This window comes from Rattus norvegicus, chromosome 2 (assembly GCF_036323735.1).
Source record: "Rattus norvegicus strain BN/NHsdMcwi chromosome 2, GRCr8, whole genome shotgun sequence".
Taxonomy (NCBI): Eukaryota; Metazoa; Chordata; class Mammalia; order Rodentia; family Muridae; genus Rattus; species Rattus norvegicus.
This window is the reverse complement of record NC_086020.1, coordinates 190,691,379-190,706,332: the sequence shown is the minus strand read 5'-3', so window position 1 is coordinate 190,706,332 and position 14,954 is coordinate 190,691,379. Positions and strand designations below refer to the sequence as shown.

The window sequence follows — 14,954 nt, the reverse complement described above, 5'->3', positions numbered from 1 at the left end:
AACCATGTCTTAAAGGATGAGAATGAAGCTCAGTTATTAACAACAGACTGCCTTATTACCCAGAATCCACTGAAAATTACTAGACATGCTGTGAAACAGGAGGATGTTACATCATCAGAAGTGAAATCTGTCAGGAGAGAAGCAGCCGAGAAATAGTAATAGAGATGACCTCTAAGGCCTTGGACAGGTTTTGTAAGCGTGCTGAAGTACTTAGAGGGAAGTGTCAGCCATGAGAAGAGTGACTTATAAAAGGACCAAAATGCAGCTTCTAGAGCTAAATACATATGAGGCAAATTCACTTGACAAACTTAACAGTTCTTACCACATCTTGAAGATCTGTGAGTTTGAAAGTAAAGCACTAGAAATCACTCAAATAAAATCATGGAAAATAAAAACTAAAAGGCACAGGCAGGTATGAGGAAGAAAGTTCGTAGTAGTCTCTTGGGCAGTATCAGATGGTTCAGTGCACGTATGAGGAGCAAGGGGTTGGGGGTGGGAGCCTGGGAGTAGGAACAGAGGCAGAGAAATAATGTCTAAAACCTTACCATATTTGATAAATTCACAGATCCTGGTATTTCATGGAACTTGGCAAGAGACATAATTTGTCAGAAAAAAAAATTGATATTTAAAAAGTGCCTTGTCTCTTCCATTTTCTTCCTTTTCCCACCCTACTTCATGAGATTCAGAGTTATAGACAATTAAAAAGCTTAGAAAATTTGTTTCTAGCAATCCTCTGTTCCTAGAAAAAAATTTAGTGATATCAATAGAAAAGACAGATCTATACCAAGAAATTAAGAACAGTGAAAATGTATTTTATAAAAGGGGTATTTTTCTGTTCCTTTAATTACTATTTTAAAAATTTTTTCCTAAGTTTTATTTTTCTCACAAAATTAACTATTCAAAGCAGAAACAGTAACTTGTAGAGTGTGAAAAGCATGTGGAGGAAAACACAGTCACAGCAGCACAAGCTCTGGTGTGCAGGTGGGAGGTACAGGTGCTTCTAAGTGTATGGCGAGGTGATGTCTCAGAGGACCGAAAGTAGCCTACTCAAGCACGTTGCTGAACAGCATAATACAGTGTGTATTGTTTACCCTTGCGGCTGTGTAGCTGGTTGAGAACTAGCGTGCTGCCACTCCCCGAATCCTGAGGATATGTGACCACATACCCTTAGTGCAGGGAAAGGTCGGAACTCAAAAATGAAGTATGGTTTGACTGAATTCATACTCTTTTATACCATCCAAAAGTCAAAAGCCTCATGAATTGAACTCTCAGAAATCATGAACTGTCTGTACATGTCAGTGTTCTCACATTATATATGAAGTGATACATGGTAATACGTACCATATAAATTAATGATATATGTTATCATCTCTAGGGCATCATAGTTAGAATAACTTAGTAGAGACAGTACTGGAATATTAAAAATACCGCATAACAATGATAAAAAAATTAGCTTGACAGTAAAAGAAAACAAAACACTAAAGAAGTAGATTTGTGTTGGTGGAACTTGATGTAGTCACTAAGAAAAAATTGGTTGTCCTTATAATATTAAAATAGAGTTATATGCCTTAAAATTATCCTTTGGTTTATATTTATACATCCAAGAGAAAGTAATTGTTCAAACAAAGTTTATTCATAATAATTTAATAATTTGCAAAACTGTGAATTACTCAAATGCTGATCAGCAAGCCAAGTCATTGTCATGCTTGTACAATAAAACACTGCTTAGCAAACAGAATTGAGCACTAACTCACAGCAGTAAATCTCAAATGTTGCAAGATATTTGACCACAATCTGAATCCTGAGATTGTGCTATATTTGCTGAAAAAAAAAAATCTGTTTCTAGTTGTGTGGCTCAGTTTAGTACATACTTTTAATTCCAAACAATGAAGGTAAAGTTGGTTTGTAGAAAGAAGCAGCCATGTTTGAAAGTGATGTCTAATTGACTGACAAAGTGACGAATCAGAGAGAGATTAGACAGAGTAGGATATGCCCACCTCTCAGGAGGTCAGAGTAAACCGAGAGGCTACTTCAAAGAGAGCAGTGCAGAGAGAAACAGAGGCAGCTTTACTGGGAGAGTTTCATAGAGACGGGTTGAAGAGAGAACAAGCTAGACTCAGGTGAAGACAACAGCCAGAGAATGAGAAGCCAGGGGGTCAGAAAAGATTGCCAGGGTTAGTTTGAGGTCAAGCAGAGGAATTCAGAAAGACAGACAGACACACAGAAGACACAGACACAGAGAGACAGATGGGGGGGAGGAGTCAGATTGAATCAGTCAGCTTGAAGAGGAGTTTGAGGCAGAATAGCCGAGTTACATCAGCCAGCCAGAGTTCAGAAAGAATAGGAGTGGATGTACTTAGTCAGTAGCAGTGTCAGAGGCTGAAAACATTCTAGGCCTAGCTTTATAAGGTACAGAGGCCAGAAGCTTCCAGGACTAGGCCTGGGTTACCAAATGGAGGCAGTGAGCCTCAGAGACGGCGGTCACATCCGCAGAATAAAAGTTACTTTAACATTCAATGCGCGCTGAGTGAAAGAGCCAGTCAGTAAAGAATATATACGTGATGATGGTCATTCAGAGCTGTAGAATATAAACAATCTCTAGTGACAGAGAACGGTGAAGGAAGGATGTAGAATGACTGTAAGGAATGGACACTTCTTGTGGGTACTGACTTGATACACTAACGTTTTTCTAGTAAAGACCTGTTCTGTTGTGCACTCGAATGCTTGCAACTGTGCATGTAAATCACACACCAGTGCTAGGTCGTTTGGATTTGAAGCATTTAGTCTATTTACAGCGTAGACGCTAATGCTTGGTGAGGTGGGTAGGCAGTAAAGATTCCCTCCCAGTCTGGAAGTTGTCTCGTGAGTTGATGTTTCCAGTGTTGTACAGAAGCTTTTCCCTTTGCACAGTCTCATTTGTCAGTTCTCGGTCTTATTTGCTGAGTTGCCGCAGTCTTCTCAGAAAGCCCTGGACAATACCTGTGTCTTGAAATGTCTTCTCTCCTTAGCACCAGGTTTTAGGATCTCTGGTTGTACAGTATAAGGTCTTTTATATATTTTGAATTTATTTTTGTTCAGAATGAGAATCTTCATTCTTCTAAAAGTGTTTGTTCAGCACTGTATGTTGAAGAGGTTATCTTCTCTCCAGGGTATATTACTGTGTATATTATTATCATCTTTGTAAAAAATTATGGTCATAATGGTATGGGTTAGTTCTGGGCCTTCTTGTCTAGTCCGTTAACTTGTGTTTGCTTTGTACCTGTAGGATACTGTTTTTATTACTGTTGTTTTGTAGGGTATTAAAAATTCAAAACACCCTCAGTATTGTTCTGTTGCTCAGGGTTGGTTTCGATGTTTGCGAACTTCTGTGCCTTCCTGTGAATTTCTAGTTGTGTAAAAATGGTTACTGGAATTTTGATGATAACTGTATTAAATAAAGTCATATTTGGCAATATAGCTTTTTTTTTTATTAACTTGAGTATTTCTTATATACATTTCAAGTGTTATTCCCTTTCCCGGTTTCCGGGCAAACATCCCTCTCCCCCCTCCCCTTCCTTATGGGTGTTCCCCTCCCAACCCTCCCCCCATTGCCGCCCTCCCCCCATAGTCTAGTTCACTAGGGTTCAGTGTTAGCAGGACCCAGGGCTTCCCCTTCCACTGGTGCTCTTACTAGGATATTCATTGCTACCTATGGGGTCAGAGTCCAGGGTCAGTCCATGTATAGTCTTTAGGTAGTGGCTTAGTCCCTGGAAGCTCTGGTTGCTTGACATTGTTGTACGTTTGGGGTCCCGAGCCCCTTCAAGCTCTTCCAGTTCTTTCTCTGATTCCTTCAACGGGGGACCTATTCTCAGTTCAGTGGTTTGCTGCTGGCATTCGCCTCTGTATTTGCTGTATTCTGGCTGTGTCTCTCAGGAGCGATCTACATCCGGCTCCTGTCGGTCTGCACTTCTTTGCTTCATCCATCTTGTCTAATTGGGTGGCTGTATATGTATGGGCCACATGTGGGACAGGCTCTGAATGGGTGTTCCTTCAGTCTCTGTTTTAATCTTTGCCTCTCCCTTCCCTGCCAAGGGTATTCTTTTTCCTCATTTAAAGAAGGAGTGAAGCATTCACATTTTGATCATCCGTCTTGAGTTTCATTTGTTCTAGGCATCTAGGGTAATTCAAGCATTTGGGCTAATAGCCACTTATCAATGAGTGCATACCATGTATGTCTTTCTGTGATTGGGTTAGCTCACTCAGGATGATATTTTCCAGTTCCAACCATTTGCCTACGAATTTCATAAACTCGTTGTTTTTGATAGCTGAGTAATATTCCATTGTGTAGATGTACCACATTTTCTGTATCCATTCCTCTGTTGAAGGGCATCTGGGTTCTTTCCAGTTTCTGGCTATTATAAATAAGGCTGCGATGAACATAGTGGAGCACGTGTCTCTTTTATATGTTGAGGCATCTTTTGGGTATATGCCCAAGAGAGGTATAGCTGGATCCTCAGGCAGTTCAATGTCCAATTTTCTGAGGAACCTCCAGACTGATTTCCAGAATGATTTTACCAGTCTGCAATCCCACCAACAATGGAGGAGTGTTCCTCTTTCTCCACATCCTCGCCAGCATCTGCTGTCACCTGAGTTTTTGATCTTAGCCATTCTCACTGGTGTGAGGTGAAATCTCAGGGTTGTTTTGATTTGCATTTCCCTTATGACTAAAGATGTTGAACATTTCTTTAGGTGTTTCTCAGCCATTCGGCATTCCTCAGCTGTGAATTCTTTGTTTAGCTCTGAACCCCATTTTTTAATAGGGTTATTTGTTTCCCTGCGGTCTAACTTCTTGAGTTCTTTGTATATTTTGGATATAAGGCCTCTATCTGTTGTAGGATTGGTAAAGATCTTTTCCCAATCTGTTGGTTGCCGTTTTGTCCTAACCACAGTGTCCTTTGCCTTACAGAAGCTTTGCAGTTTTATGAGATCCCATTTGTCGATTCTTGATCTTAGAGCATAAGCCATTGGTGTTTTGTTCAGGAAATTTTTTCCAGTGCCCATGTGTTCCAGATGCTTCCCTAGTTTTTCTTCCATTAGTTTGAGTGTGTCTGGTTTGATGTGGAGGTCCTTGATCCACTTGGACTTAAGCTTTGTACAGGGTGATAAGGATGGATCGATCTGCATTCTTCTACATGTTGCCCTCCAGTTGAACCAGCACCATTTGCTGAAAATGCTATCTTTTTTCCATTGGATGGTTTTGGCTCCTTTGTCAAAAATCAAGTGACCATAGGTGTGTGGGTTCATTTCTGGGTCTTCAATTCTATTCCATTGGTCTATCTGTCTGTCTCTGTACCAATACCATGCAGTTTTTATCACTATTGCTCTGTAATACTGCTTGAGTTCAGGGATAGTGATTCCCCCTGAAGTCCTTTTATTGTTGAGGATAGCTTTAGCTATCCTGGGTTTTTTGTTATTCCAGATGAATTTGCAAATTGTTCTGTCTAACTCTTTGAAGAATTGGATTGGTATTTTGATGGGGATTGCATTGAATCTGTAGATTGCTTTTGGTAAAATGGCCATTTTTACTATATTAATCCTGCCAATCCATGAGCATGGGAGATCTTTCCATCTTCTGAGGTCTTCTTCAATTTCCTTCTTCAGTGTCTTGAAGTTCTTATTGTACAGATCTTTTACTTGCTTTGTTAAAGTCACACCGAGGTACTTTATATTATTTGGGTCTATTATGAAGGGTGTCGTTTCCCTAATTTCTTTCTCGGCTTGTTTCTCTTTTGTATAGAGGAAGGCAACTGATTTATTTGAGTTAATTTTATACCCAGCCACTTTGCTGAAGTTGTTTATCAGCTTTAGTAGTTCTCTGGTGGAACTTTTGGGATCACTTAAATATACTATCATGTCATCTGCAAATAGTGATATTTTGACCTCTTCTTTTCCGATCTGTATCCCCTTGATCTCCTTTTGTTGTCTGATTGCTCTGGCTAGAACTTCAAGAACTATATTGAATAAGTAGGGAGAGAGTGGGCAGCCTTGTTTAGTCCCTGATTTTAGTGGGATTGCTTCAAGTTTCTCTCCATTTAGTTTAATGTTAGCAACTGGTTTGCTGTATATGGCTTTTACTATGTTTAGGTATGGGCCTTGAATTCCTATTCTTTCCAGGACTTTTATCATGAAGGGGTGTTGAATTTTGTCAAATGCTTTCTCAGCATCTAATGAAATGATCATGTGGTTCTGTTCTTTCAGTTTGTTTATATAATGGATCACGTTGATGGTTTTCCGTATATTAAACCATCCCTGCATGCCTGGGATGAAGCCTACTTGATCATGGTGGATGATTGTTTTGATGTGCTCTTGAATTCGGTTTGCCAGAATTTTATTGAGTATTTTTGCGTCGATATTCATAAGGGAAATTGGTCTGAAGTTCTCTTTCTTTGTTGTGTCTTTGTGTGGTTTAGGTATAAGAGTAATTGTGGCTTCGTAGAAGGAATTCGGTAGGGCTCCATCTGTTTCAATTTTGTGGAATAGTTTGGATAATATTGGTATGAGGTCTTCTATGAAGGTTTGATAGAATTCTGCACTAAACCCGTCTGGACCTGGGCTCTTTTTGGTTGGGAGACCTTTAATGACTGCTTCTATTTCCTTAGGAGTTATGGGGTTGTTTAACTGGTTTATCTGTTCCTGATTTAACTTCGATACCTGGTATCTGTCTAGGAAATTGTCCATTTCCTGCAGATTTTCAAGTTTTGTTGAATATAGGTTTTTATAGTAAGATCTGATGATTTTTTGAATTTCCTCTGAATCTGTAGTTATGTCTCCCTTTTCATTTCTGATTTTGTTAATTTGGACGCACTCTCTGTGTCCTCTCGTTAGTCTGGCTAAGGGTTTATCTGTCTTGTTGATTTTCTCAAAGAACCAACTTTTGGTTCTGTTGATCCTTTCTATGGTCCTTTTTGTTTCTACTTGGTTGATTTCCGCTCTGAGTTTGATTATTTCCTGCCTTCTACTCCTCCTTGGTGTATTTGCTTCTTTTTGCTCTAGAGCTTTTAGGTGTGCTGTCAAGCTGCTGACATATGCTCTTTCCTGTTTCTTTCTGCAGGCACTCAGCGCTATGAGTTTTCCTCTTAGCACAGCTTTCATTGTGTCCCATAAGTTTGGGTATGTTGTACCTTCATTTTCATTAAATTCTAAAAAGTTTTTAATTTCTTTCTTTATTTCTTCCTTGACCAGGTTATCATTGAGTAGAGCATTGTTCAATTTCCACGTATATGTGGGCATTCTTCCCTTATTGTTATTGAAGACCAGTTTTAGGCCGTGGTGGTCCGATAGCACGCATGGGATTATTTCTATCTTTCTGTACCTGTTGAGGCCCGTTTTTTGACCAATTATATGGTCAATTTTGGAGAAAGTACCATGACGAGCTGAGAAGAAGGTATATCCTTTTGCTTTAGGATAGAATGTTCTATAAATATCCGTTAAGTCCATTTGGCTCATGACTTCTCTTAGTCTGTCGACATCACTGTTTAATTTCTGTTTCCATGATCTGTCCATCGATGAGAGTGGGGTGTTGAAATCTCCCACTATTATTGTGTGAGGTGCAATGTGTGTTTTGAGCTTTAGTAAGGTTTCTTTTACGTATGTAGGTGCCCTTGTATTTGGGGCATAGATATTTAGGATTGAGAGTTCATCTTGGTGGATTTTTCCTTTGATGAATATGAAGTGTCCTTCCTTATCTTTTTTGATGACTTTTAGTTGGAAATTGATTTTATTTGATATTAGAATGGCTACTCCAGCTTGCTTCTTCTGACCATTTGCTTGGAAAGTTGTTTTCCAGCCTTTCACTCTGAGGTAGTGTCTGTCTTTGTCTCTGAGGTGTGTTTCCTGTAGGCAGCAGAATGCAGGGTCCTCGTTGCGTATCCAGTTTGTTAATCTATGTCTTTTTATTGGGGAGTTGAGGCCATTGATATTGAGAGATATTAAGGAATAGTGATTATTGCTTCCCGTTATATTCATATTTGGATGTGAGGTTATGTTTGTTTGCTTTCATTCTCTTTTTTTTGTTGCCAAGACGATTAGTTTCTTGCTTCTTTTAGGGTATAGCTTGCCTCCTTATGTTGGGCTTTACCATTTATTATCCTTTGTAGTGCTGGATTTGTAGAAAGATATTGTGTAACTTTGGTTTTGTCATGGAATATCTTGGTTTCTCCATCAATGTTAATTGAGAGTTTTGCTGGATACAGTAACCTGGCTGGCATTTGTGTTCTCTTAGGATCTGTATGACATCTGTCCAGGATCTTCTGGCCTTCATAGTTTCTGGCGAGAAGTCTGGTGTGATTCTGATAGGTCTGCCTTTATATGTTACTTGACCTTTTTCCCTTACTGCTTTTAATATTCTTTCTTTATTTTGTGCGTTTGGTGTTTTGACAATTATGTGACGGGAGGAGTTTCTTTTCTGGTCCAATCTATTTGGAGTTCTGTAGGCTTCTTGTATGCCTATGGGTATCTCTTTTTTTAGATTAGGGAAGTTTTCTTCTATGATTTTGTTGAAGATATTTACTGGTCCTTTGAGCTGGGAGTCTTCACTCTCTTCTATACCTATTATCCTTAGGTTTGATCTTCTCATTGAGTCCTGGATTTCCTGCATATTTTGGACCAGTAGCTTTTTCCGCTTTACATTATCTTTGACAGTTGAGTCAATGATTTCTATGGAATCTTCTGCTCCTGAGATTCTCTCTTCCATCTCTTGAATTCTGTTGGTGAGGCTTGTATCTACAGCTCCTTGTCTCTTCTTTTGGTTTTCTATATCCAGGGTTGTTTCCATGTGTTCTTTCTTGATTGCTTCTATTTCCATTTTTAATTCCTTCAACTGTTTGATTGTGTTTTCCTGGAATTCTTTCAGGGATTTTTGTGTCTCCTCTCTATGGGCTTCTACTTGTTTATTTATGTTTTCCTGGAATTCTTTCAGGGATTTTTGTGTCTCCTCTCTATGGGCTTCTACTTGTTTATTCATGTTTTCCTGGAATTCTTTCAGGCATTTTTGCGATTCCTCTCTGTAGGCTTCTACTTGTTCTCTAAGGGAGTTCTTCACGTCTTTCTTGAAGTCCTCCAGCATCATGATCAAAAATGATTTTGAAACTAGATCTTGCTTTTCTGGTGTGTTTGGATATTCCATGTTTGTTTTGATGGGAGAATTGGGCTCCGATGGTGCCATGTAGTCTTGGTTTCTGTTGCTTGGGTTCCTGCGCTTGCCTCTTGCCATCAGATTATCTCTAGTGTTACTTTGTTCTGCTATTTCTGACAGTGGCTAGACTGTCCTATAAGCCTGTGTTTCAGGAGTGCTGTAGACCTGTTTTTCTCTTTCAGTCAGTTATGGGGACAGAGTGTTCTGCTTTCGGGCGTGTAGTTTTTCCTCTCTACAGGTCTTCAGCTGTTCCTGTGGGCCTGTGTCTTGAGTTCACCAGGCAGCTTTCTTGCAGCAGAAAATTTGGTCTTACCTGTGGTCCCGAGGCTCAAGTTCGCTCGTGGGGTGCTGCCCACGGGCTCTCTGCAGGTGCAGCAACCAGGAAGACCTGTGCCGCCCCTTCTGGGAGCTTCAGTGCACCAGGGTTCCAGATGGTCTTTGGCTTTTTCCTCTGGCGTCTGAGATGTGTGTGTAGAGAGCAGTCTCTTCTGGTTTCCCAGGCTTGTCTGCCTCTCTGAAGGTTTAGCTCTCCCTCCCACGGGATTTGGGTGCCGAGAACTGTTTATCCGGTCTGTTTCCTTCAGGTTCAGGCGGTTTCTCAGGCAGGGGTCCTGCCGCTCCTGGGCCCTCCCCCACAGGAGCCCAGAGGCCTTATACAGTTTCCTCTTGGGCCAGGGATGTGGGCATGGGTGAGCAGTGTTGGTGGTCTCTTCCGCTCTGCAGCCTCAGGAGTGCCCACCTGACCAGGCGGTGAGGTCTCTCTCTCTCTCACGGGGTCTGGGAGCAGAGAGCTGATGCGGGCCGGGATCCGCGGGTCCAATATAGCTATTTTTACAATGTCAATTTTACCATCCCACAAGCATGGAAGATTTTTCCATTTTGTAGTATTTTTGGTTTCTACAGTATTGTAAAATTATCATTGGAGGATTTATTTACTTTCTGTTTGGTTTATTCTAGTTTTTTTTTTTTCTTTTAAAAAGGCGATTGGCTTATGGTATTCTCTTGACTTTCTTTTCATGTTACACATATTAGAAAGCTCCTGATTTTTGCATGTTAATTTTGTGTCCAGCTATTTCGCTGGGTATGTTTGTCAGTTCTGAGAGTTGCGTAGTGGAGTCATTAGCTTTTGTGTATAGGACAACCTTGTCTGCAAACAGGGTAACTTGACTTCTTTTGTTTCTGTTTGGTTCTCTTATTTCTCTCATCGCATTTCTCTAACCAAGCTGTCAGGCATAGGAGGAGAAAGCAGATATCCTTGTCTCACTCCTTATTTAGTGGAAATGCTTTCTTTGTTTGTTTAATTTTGACATTGTTTGTTGGTTTGTTGTAATAGCCTTTATTATTGGATTCTGTTAAGTAGCCTTTCTGCGTTGAGATGGTCATGTTGCACATATCCTTAAGACTATTATATAGGTTGGCTTTATTGATTTGCATATGCTGAATTATTCTTTTATTCTTAGAATAAAACCCATTTTGGTTAGCATGAGGTACAATCTCTGTGGGCAGATCCTGAGGATACTTCCCATATTTTGCCTCAATTATGCTGTTCTCTTCTCAATCAGAGCTGATTTTTCAGCTCCAGCTGACTAGAACCACTACTTATTAATACAAAATGGTATATTAACAACCCTGTTAGACTCTTCTCTCAAAAACTTCACAAGTCAGCACTCCATCATGTGTACTGCTGTCAGCTTCTCACCTGAGTTCCTTTGGTGGCTAGTTAAGTTTTGAACACTATAGCCCAAAATAACAAAATCTTCCCACAATCTCATCATAGTGTATGGTCAGGTCTGTCAGCAGTATCCCACAATGCTGGTGCCACTTTCTGTTTTAGTTAGGGTCTCTACTGTTGTGATAAAATATCATGACCAAGTACCTTGGAGAAGAAAGAGTTAATTTAAAAAAAGTTTATAGTTGTAATCAACCACTACAGGGAATCAAGGCTCAAGGCAAAAAATTAGTGGCAGGAACTGGTGAAGAGACCATGGAGGAGTGCTGCTTATTGGCTTACTCCTCATAGTTTTCTCTGCCTATTTTGCCCAGGGGTGGAACCACCAACAGTGAGCCAGGTCCTCCCATATCAGTTAAGACTTGCCGACAGGCCAGTCTTATGGAGGCATTTTCTCTGATGTCTAGGTTTGTGTCAACTTGACAAACAGCAACTAGAGCATCTCTTTTGTCAGATTTTAATAAGACCGCATCTGCTTACGCTCTAGTTCCCTTTCCTTAGACAGTCCTTTCCTTTCATCTTAAGGCTGCTTGTGTCTTCTAGTAAGGGGTGTTTCTTGCAGGCAGCAGAGAGATGAGTACTGCTGTAAATACAGTGTGCTAGCATGTGTCTTCTGAGAAGTGAGAACAGCATGCAGAGGTGGTGTTGAAGATGTGTGTTGTTGCAGGCATTTCGCTGTTTTTGCCTTGTCTGCCGTTCTTCAGCGGCCTCATTGATGTGTTTACTTTTATTTTAATTCAAAAATGTTTACTTCCTTTTAAAATAATTTAAAAATACTCATTTTTATTTCATGTGTAGAAGTATTTTGTCTGTGTTTCTAAATGTGTACCACATGTGTACCTGGTGCCCACAAGGCCAGAAGATGGTATCGAATCACCCAGAAATGAAATGTTAGGTCGTCGTGAGCTGCCACATGGGTGCTGAGAGTCAAACCTGGCTCCTGCCGCGCCATCTCTCCAGCCCCAATTAAGACATTTTAATTAGTGTGTGGTGAATTAGTTCTGCTTAAAACTATTGCTAAAATAAAATTATTTTAAGAAAGTTAAGGAAACATATATTTAATCCACATTCGAAATTACTAATATCCTCTCTTCATTCTTAGTTTGAAAAATATTGTATGTATAATTGTTTCAGAACAAATTCTGCTTAAATGATGTACTTTAAAATTTTTGCATATTATGGTGTATAATTTTTTCAGACCTCGCATTCTCATGATGTAGAAACATCTGAGTGAAATCTGAGCTCCATAAAATGCTTATTTCTATTGATCAGGTTTCTGAGTTTAAGCTGTACACTGTGTGAGTGCTTTCATTTATTTAATTTCTTGGGGTTTGATGGGACAAATATGAACATCAGTTGTTGTCAACCTTTGTTCTTAAAATTGCAATTCATTGGAAGCTTTGTTCTTTAACTAAATAGATTAACGATTTTGTTTGGACTTTGAGGAAAATACAAACTGTAGGTGATCCATTATCAAACAATTCAAAATAATTACAGGACCCTTAAATTGATTACTGTGTAATCATCCAAAGTTTGCCAAACATTTCTGTTTCTTTATTGTTAATCTTTATCTTAGCAAAGAGAGATGTCTTGTTGTTTTTAATTGTTTGTTTTTAATATTCACTGCACATTTTTCTTACTCATATATAAAAGCGTTTTAATGTCTCCCTTTGATTAGTCGAAAGTGTGACATTTGTAGGAGAAATCGTGGTGGTGGTAGTTTGGAGCAGCTAATCTTTTAAATTGGGTTAGGCTTTAGTAGTTTTATTCTTTGGCATTTTCTTTTAAGTTAGAATATATAGGAGTCAAATTTTATATTTTAGAATGGTGTTTATGAAGTAACATAAAAACTTGTATAGAATTTGGTCTTTTGAAAATTATTTGCATTGCTTTGAATGATGTTTTCCTTTGCTGCTTTTAGCTGGTAACTTTTGTCATGATAAACCGTGAACTGTTAGACTTGCCGAGGTTTTGTTTGTAGAGGATAACAAAATCACTAGTTAGCTGAAATTTAGCTGATCTCTAAATCTTAACACTTCACTTCTAAAATGTATGCTGCCATTCTTAATTTGTTTTGTGTCCTGTCACACTAAAATATAAATTCTGAAAATTTAGCATGGTCTTATAGCATCCTTGCATGGCGTGGGTGATAGCTAGCTCTCTAATTGCATCCTCTAGCGTTGACTTTCTAAACTCTAGCTACTGTCTGTCACCTTTGTTTCCCTCCAGGCCATTGCATCTGCTGCTTTTTTTTATGGGGAATTTTCTCCTTGGAGGTCTATTTATCAGAGACTCCTCTGTGATCAGGACTCAGAAACACTTTGTCTGATCATAATACAGAAAGGGCCTCTCTTCTGATGAGTTTGCTGTCCTTAGCATTCAGGGTTCTATTTCTCAACTTGGTGTTCTTTATAGTAGTCTTCACCATTTCGGTGATCGCATTTGTTACAAGAGCAGGAATATTATATGTCATGTTTATTGATGTCTGTCCTGCAGCGTAGCAAGTTCTTACTATTTGTGAAAATAAGTGTCTTTCTTACATATTACTTTATCCGCATTTCTTTTTTGATTCTCTTTTGTAGCTATAAAAGAAAAAAATGATAGTGGTATTTGCCTCTGATAATTTCTCTGAGAAAATAGAATTATATAATGAAGGAGCTATAAAAGGTAGTGCTATGTATGTCCAGATGTAAATTTTAGTGTGCTCTTAACCTAGATCATTAACATATAGTATATTAAATTGACAGCATTCAACATCAGAGTAATATGCAAGCATATAAGAGAATCATTTATTACGTAGAATTCTCTCCAGCTATTAAAACCAATGAGAAAGCTGCTGTTATGAAGTGATATGGAAGACCAGTGAGGCCCATTTCAGGAATACAGTGCCTGGTCAGAGCACTTACTCAGTGCATTTCGCTTACGCTTTGCCTATAAGAGGTAGACAACAAACGAATGCATTTCTGTGTATTTATGAAAATTCTACGTGTGTAAAAAGCGATTATAGAGCCAAGTGATGATGTAAAGCAATGAGAATAGATAAAGTATATTTGATGCTTAATTTTATGTTGTCTTGATTTTTAAAACCTGACTATTATTGATTTAAAATTTTTAATAAACAAAAATTAAGATAAACTATTATATTAGATGTAGTGATTTCTAAGATCTATTTAAGATGCTCATGTGTTTCTTTCCCTAATCCTATCTCTTTCTATCCCCTTATTTCTCAGTGGAGTAGGTCGGAACTGGGGCTGGGCATCTGCAGGCAGCAGCATCCTGGCTGAATTTGGCACCCTGCACATGGAGTTCGTGCACCTCAGCTACTTGACTGGTGACCTGACTTACTATAATAAGGTTTGTCTCAGTCCTCTTTCTGTTTGGTATAAAGGACTTACAAGTTTGCCAAAAGATGTCATAGGTTTTCAGGGCTTTGGTTTTAATTGCTTATTTTCCTCTTTCACTTATTTTGCCTTTTAAATTTCTTTCTACTTAGAGCATATTTAAAGTATTTATTGAGAAGTTATAACCACTATTTTTATTTATTCTATTCCCATTTCCAATCATGGTTCTGAACTCTGTAGCTAGCATGCTAAGACAAGAAAACAAAATTTAAAAAGTTTAATAATTGTAAAGGAAGAGAGGAAATAATGTTTGTTTACAGAGTTTGAGATTATTCTGTTGTATATTTTAAGACAGTCTTAAAGGCTTTTTGTTTTCGTTTTTGAAAGAAAGGTTTGCTTTTTCATTTTCTGTTTGATGAAGTGGATCTTAGCCCAGTGTCTTGCAAATGCTGACCATTGGCTCCGCTACTAGGCTATAGCTGAATGTTAGAACCTGACTATTTAAATACAAATAACTACTGTGAACACAGCTCTCAGCTCAAAAGAAGTTAGAAATGCTTATTTCAGAGCTGAATCTGAGCAGCATATACACCCTCCCCACCCCAGAACAGATTCAGGTTACTGTCATTTCAACATAGTCATAGTTTCATGGAATTTTATAATAAAGTCATAAGTGGAGACCCATGTTAAAATATATTGGTGGAAACATCAG

General features: G+C 38.8%; 1 protein-coding gene across 3 annotated transcripts in view; it reads left to right on the top strand.

The window, feature by feature from the left end:
- The window catches only part of Man1a2 (mannosidase, alpha, class 1A, member 2), a 148,842-nt gene that overhangs the window by 78,643 nt on the left and 55,245 nt on the right, over positions 1-14,954 (top strand). For all 3 annotated transcript variants that reach the window (XM_039102060.2, XM_039102061.2, NM_001106452.1), the window contains one exon: positions 14,132-14,255. In XM_039102060.2, the coding sequence (XP_038957988.1) occupies positions 14,132-14,255 (124 nt within the window). The remainder of the gene's footprint in view (positions 1-14,131; positions 14,256-14,954) is intronic.